This window comes from Gadus macrocephalus, chromosome 5 (assembly GCF_031168955.1).
Source record: "Gadus macrocephalus chromosome 5, ASM3116895v1".
NCBI lineage: Eukaryota > Metazoa > Chordata > Actinopteri > Gadiformes > Gadidae > Gadus > Gadus macrocephalus.
In genome coordinates this window covers 14,477,652-14,484,362 of record NC_082386.1, presented here as the reverse complement: position 1 = coordinate 14,484,362, position 6,711 = coordinate 14,477,652, and the positions used below count along the sequence as shown (strand labels likewise).

At 44.1% G+C, this 6,711-nt stretch overlaps 1 protein-coding gene across 1 annotated transcript; it reads left to right on the top strand.

Annotated features, from left to right (window-relative positions):
* Positions 1-37: 37 nt before the first annotated feature.
* Positions 38-6,425, top strand: LOC132458114 (endophilin-B1-like). The gene is made up of 10 exons (XM_060052623.1): positions 38-1,023; positions 1,140-1,281; positions 1,833-1,961; positions 2,599-2,732; positions 3,051-3,143; positions 3,266-3,349; positions 3,714-3,737; positions 4,214-4,303; positions 4,388-4,488; positions 5,029-6,425. Exons 1-10 carry the CDS (start codon positions 967-969, stop codon positions 5,840-5,842), a joined length of 1,668 nt encoding a protein of 555 aa, XP_059908606.1. The 5' UTR covers positions 38-966; the 3' UTR covers positions 5,843-6,425.
* The last annotated feature ends 286 nt before the right edge of the window (positions 6,426-6,711 follow it).

Below are 6,711 nucleotides of genomic sequence, written 5' to 3'. Positions count from 1 at the left end.
TGGAGGTTTGCGTGTTAATCTCTTAAACCTGCTTAAATCGGCCTCAGCAGTTCAGGTTGTGGCATTAATCCCCTTCCTCTAGCATTTCCTCCTGTGTTCTTTACAGTGCATGTATTATTTTCTTCCTCCACCCGATGATGATAGCGTGTGTTTTTTTCCGTACTCCGCTAGTAGGTCTACTTTCTCATCATCTCGATCACTGCCTGTGAGCGGCTGGCCGACGCGGGTTTACCTGATCAAGCCAATAGGATGAGCAGGCCTAGTCGGAGCCGGACGCGAGAAGATACGTGGAAACGAGCGTTAAACAACACCTAGGATTTTACAGTAGGCATACGCTATTGTTCCGTTTATAGTTTTTAGACATGGCGATGGATTCGCAGATCGGGGTCGTGTTTATGATCATGATCTTCCTCCTCTTCATCAACGCCTGGCTCATGTTCCAGGTGTATTTCTAGCGCGCGTAGACAAGCGCGGTTAACCGTTTTCTAGTTCATGCCGGAAAGAACCGCTCGACGCTCTTGCGAAGCATCGAATCGTTCTCATGAAGATAAAAACATAAATAGATAACCCTATTTTAAATTCGGCGGTATTATGCCGGGGATTATATATATGCGTCACGACGCGCCGGTCGCATTGCGCACCCACTGACGTCAACAAAAGGCATATTTCAAGCCTTGAATGGTAAGCTCAGATTTACACAAGTCAACAAACAAGCGGCGAGCTGCTCTGCGGACAGATCCACACACGGTGACTGAACAAGAATATGTGGTTTTAAAGAGGACGATCATCAGGGTAACGTGATGATGGATGCGATGGGATTGCAGTGACGTCACCGTCTCCTCACTCGGCGGTCCCGGAGCTCCTTGGTGGTGGACCTTGAAGACCGAGAAAGCGACATGTTGGTCCGTTGAGGTCACATCGATGTCATTCTAAATCGGAACCGTTTCACCGGTGATCTCCATCAACATGGATCTAACCAGGCTGGCTGTCGACGCGGGTCAGTTTGTCAACCGAGCAGTGCAGGTAAAACCATGATTCCACATGCACGTGTCGTGTGCTTTGTTATTCCCATAGTTTGTTCTATATCACTATTTTAATTGTATACCCATTAGGTTTGTGTCTTTGTTTGTGCCCCTCAGTACACGGGAGAGACTCTGGGTCAGGCGGAGCGGACCGAGTTTGACGCCAACTTAGAGGGGCTTCTAGCTCTGGCAGAGACCACCAAGGCATGGACCGACCTGATCATAGCCCAGACGGAGGTCCTACTACAGCCAAACCCCGGTGAGTCCAACCATATATGCCCTTGTCACGTGTTCTTGTTCCATCCTGGGAGGATGTTTTTAGATGGCCAGTCTGCGTCGTCAGCCTTCTAATATAATTATGCCAATAATGATACTTTGAACTTGAATAGCCCTTCTAATTTCTCAAAGACGGTACAAAGAAAAACACAGGGTCAAATAATTAAATGGGGGGGAACAGACACAGCAGTGATCTGAGGAAGAGGAAGCCTTTGTCCTTGTTGAATGGCCTCATCTGTTATGGGGGGCTAACCCGCTTTGACTTTGGGGATGCATTTTGTAATGGTGAGAGATTGCTTTGTACTGGGCTCCATGCTGAAGTCTTTGACAATAGTGTGGTCTCTAAACTGGAGCGTGACCGATATTTAATTTTAGGCGGGGTTTGCGGGATTGTAGGGAGGAGGTCTAGGGTGACCAATGTTTGCTGTTATATGCTGTTAATAAAATCGTATCTACTGTATAATTGATCAGTGAGTGACGCGCAAACTGAAAAGCAATATCGTGAAGAGTTTTCTTTTGGATTTTGACGTGCAGCTGACCGGTTGGAGGACCGCCTGTACGAGCGTCTGGACTGGAGCGCGCTGCCCCGGCCGCGGGCGCTGGAGCTGCTGGGAGACACCATGACCCAGGCTGGTGTGGAGGTCGGACCCAGCACCCCCTATGGTCAGTGTGGGACTGGTGGTGGGGGGGGGCCGTGTGCTGCGACTTCACCGACTCCTTCTACTTCACTAAATAATACATACCGTTCATGTTCTGATTAGTTACCAGGCAGCCTAGACACAAGTTTTGTAGTTGCTTTTATAACACGCTTTGTGGTGCAGCAAACATCTCTTTGTAGTTACTCAAATATTGATTATACATATGATTGTTCTCTGACTCATGTCATCTGCCAAGAAGTGTAGTAGTTTAGATCTATTAAGGTTTCTATTCTATTAAGGTTTTTAAAGTTTTTTTTCCTTCTCTGACGTCCCTATGTGTTGTATGTGCGGTACGCAGATTGACAGCAAGCCAAACTCTTACAATGACAACATGGGATGAGGCAGGATGTTGGAGTGCTAGCTCCTGCGGTTATTTATTGCAAGATGATAGAGAAACAACAATATATCGCTGTCGGTGCAGTAAGGATGTCCATAGAACATTTGTACGTGCAGAACACTTGATGAGTGTTTTTAGGAGAGTAAAGGAGGAGAGCATCTCTTCCACACAAATGGAGAAGTACGGAACTTGAACTAGCTTATTCCGTCTAAGGTGTTTGCATTTGTATTCGGCTAAGGTGTTTGTGTTTCCGTTCATCTTTTAGGGACTTCTCTGGTAAGGTGTGGAGAGGCTCAGAAGCACATGGGAGAAGCGGAGAGACAGTTTGTCCAGAGCGTCCATATCCACTTTCTGTCCCCTCTGCGTAGTTTCTCAGAGGGCGAATACAGAGCGTTGCAGGTATACTCACTCCTCTGGAGATTCAATAATCCGAACTGTTTGACTCCCAGCCAAACAGTTTCTAGATTCGACCCCAATCTCCACACGTTGTTTGTGGTTGTTTTATGTAGGATAATATATTTTCTAAAATACTGTAGAATTTACTGTCATCGAGCCGAACATACTTGGCAGAACTATAATATAATATAATATTCCTAAATATGTTTTAATAAGCGTATAATGCCATGAAAATTAGAATCATTACGTTTTCATTAACTGAGACAAGTAACGTGTAATAGAGATTGTAGGAGAGATTTTAGTTTTTTGATGATTATCCAGTATGAGCGGAGGATGTTGGTGAACAAGCGGTTGGATTTGGACATCGCCAAGACCAGGCTGAGGAAGGCCCACGAGGCTGAGGCGGAGGCCCGGGTACGTGGACCTCAGCTGGTCTGAGTCCATATCTATTTGATTTGTGGCTAGCATTTGTTCTTCGGGGATATCTCTTTCCTATTATTACTCTTATCTGTCATGCATCTTCTCCGACCTGTCAGAACCTGAACTCAAACCCGCTGGGCGATGACTACGTTTCCCATGTCTCCTTCATGTTCAGTTTCCTCCGTGTTAAATGGCTTAAGGTATGTTTCTCTAGCCCTTGTGCAAACAAAAATACACACATACAAGTACATTTGAGTACACTGAAATAAATTATGGTTGAAGAGAGGAATATTTCCATTTTAATATTTCCTTGTAAAAACCTTTATTCTTTTATTAATTTATTCAACAACAAAAATACTATTGAATACAGTCCATATTGCATATTTTTACAAATGACCAAGTGTAGTGGGGCAAAGCCATATAAGATATTGTAGAGTAAACATACATTTGACACAGAAGGACGTTTTATAAGTAAGGAAGTCGTTTGAGTATTTATTGAAGTGTTTTTACCTTACAATTTATTTTTTAACTTCTTGTGGATTTGTTCTTTTTATATGCAATCAGATGTGGGCTCAGGAAATATCTCAGGTAAGGTTGGGTCTACCTGTAGTTTTAACAAGTTCATATTGTTGTTTGGTTGGTATTCAGTTTGTTAAAATCTGCAACCTCTAGATGCCATTAAATCCGACACACTGGATCTTTGAGAGGAGTTATTATATTATTTACCTCCTTTAGACTGTGTAGCTCTTTGTTAGCCTGTTTTGTATAGTCATATAGTATTTTATAGTTATTCTGGTAAACCTGTTTCTGGGTGTCGTCATTTGAGTCACTGCTTTAACGTGTGTGTGTGTGTGTGTGTGTGTGTGTGGGGGGGGGGGGGGGGGGGTGTGTGTGTGTGTGTGTGTGTGTGTGTGTGTGTGTGTGTGTGTGTGTGTGTGTGTGTGTGTGTGTGTGTGTGTGTGTGTGTATCTATTGGTTGCTTGGTCTTTCTCTTGGGGGGTTGGGGGCCAGTTCAAGGTGTATTCCACTGACTAACTCTACATTACCTCTCTATTTGTGTGTAGGCAGAAATGGAGTTGCGGATCTGTCAGAGTTTGTTTGATCGCCAGGCAGAGATGACCAGACAGCTTCTGGAAGGAATCAGCACCACGCATGTGTGTATTTAGTGTAGCCACACACTATTTTCCATCAATTAACCTCTTGTTAACATGGATGTCGTCTGTCCCTGTGGCTGTTAGATAGACCAAATGCGTAGTCTGACTGACTTCGTGGATGCCCAGGCTGCTTACTACGCCCAGTGCAACCAACACACCCAGGACATGCATAAGGAACTGGACAGGTACAGCACAGTGCTCCACACCACCACAGCATTGTATATGCCTTCAAGTTCTCTGTATTGGGGCTCAGTCCTTACCTCAGTCCTTATCCGGGTTCGATTCATGCCCGTGTTCCTTTGCTGCCTGTCCTCCCCTCTCTCTCCCATACCTTTCGTCTAACTATCTCTATCATAAAGCATACAAAAAGATTGCAAAAAAAATCTCTGTTCTCTGTATTACTGATTTGCAACAAAAAAAGACTCCTATAAATAAAGTTTGATTTGGTGTTGTTGACTCGTATAACCTCTTGTGTCATACAATGCCATCACTAGATAAAGTTCAGGTGTCTGCTGGTTTTGTCCCCACTTGAGGTTTTATTAGATGGTGCTTAAGTTATGTATTTCCAGCCTGGATTGTGTACTTTTTAAGCTGCTCTTATGGCATGTTGAGCCTGAGAAGCGAATGGAACGATACATAGGAATGTGATATTGAAATGTAAGCGCTTTGTCATTTAACACATGGAGACTTAAAGACTGACCTAATCATCGTGTTCTGCTTTGCAGCATTCCTGCGCTCCTCTGTTCAAACAACTGGCAGGCAGCCGCTAACTACTCAACAAACCAGCCATCAACCAGCAACGACGTAACTAGCGATCAGTCGGGATTAGAGCAGGCCAACACGGGCGCCGTGGTAATCCACCAGCTCCCGAACGCCAACCAGGACCCCACGGTGGATAATCCTGAAGAGGCCACCTTCAGATCATCGGTTGCCAAGCCGCCATCCAGACAACCGAACAACAACAACAACAACAACAACAATAGTTTGTTGACGCTTACCTCATCAGTGGAAGGCCAGGCAGCGAATGGACTGAGTGGTTTGTCTTCTGCGGCCAAACGTTCCTCTGGAGCAGTTACGGAGCAAGAGCTGCTTGTACCAAACTCAACCGCCACCAAGACATCCAACTCACTCCCGGATGATAGTTCAACTACTGCTCGAGTATCAAATCTTTCCACTCAGTTCCGAACAGAAACCAGCAGGGACTCACAACCCCAGGAGAATTCAGTCCTTCCTCCTACTAGCAACGGCGGACTTGGCGTTCTCCTCTCCGCGACAAATGAGACGCCGGCTCCGATATTGGCGGCCAATGAGATTCCTAGTGACCCTGATGTCACGACTGCCAACAACAGTCTCGCACTGAGCGAAACTGGGGCCCCAAGTTTGGTACTGAAGTGCGAAAATGCTGTCGCAACGCATACTGGCCTTGGCGAAATGGCGAGCCAGTCCCTGACAACCTGTGGAATAGCCGATGAGTCCAAAACAACTGATCATGGATTCTCCACAGTGTGTTTGACGGCCGCCGAAAAGATGAACAAATAGACACTCAGCTTACAGAAAAAGATAGAGTTGTCATTAATAATTGGACATTGTGAAAACCCATGTTTTTGAAAGAGGAGGAAATATCTTGGGATAATGGTCTCCAAACTTAGTTTCAGACGTGCACTTGGACTGTCGAATCCTAACTGCCATTTTGGTGTCACAAAGAAAAATCATTTTTTGTTTGAACCAATCAATGTTGTTAGATATACAAATGCCTTTGTTGAAAGTAGCAATTATATCCATAATATAGATGTTATTCTTTGTCCAGTTTGCCAAGATAAGCTCTTGTTAATTTTAGGCCTATGTGTTCTGGAGAAATAGTATAATTTGATGCTGTATAGAAGTGTCTGTATTTATAAGTGTTAATTTAACCAGATTCTAATGCAAGATTATTATTCATTCACCTTAACATTTTGGTACGTCTAACATGTTGAAACGAGTAAATGTTGACTTTGTGTGCCCTCTAGTGGTGGTTAATGTAATGTACATTGGCTGCCCAACATTGGCGGTATGAGTTGCTTTCTGTAAACAGAATATATATCTAACCAAAAAAACACTTTAAATTGCCAAACATGAGACCTTATCAAGCATTGTGTCATTTTTATGTTTGTTACCTTATTCACAAAAGTCTGTGTGTGTGGGTGGGGTCATGGAGTGGACTGGGACCACAGGGTTGAATAGGCTCTTTATGATGCATGTGTGAAAAACTCAAAACAAACACATAGACTGCAAATAAACTCACATTTTGCAATGTTGTTTTAGCTTTGTTTCACAAGCAAGTATACAGTGCAAAGTTTTGTATCTGGCCTAATTGGGATACATTTCCAGATGATGCTGTGCCTTACCATTCCCTGGTAAAGAACACACAC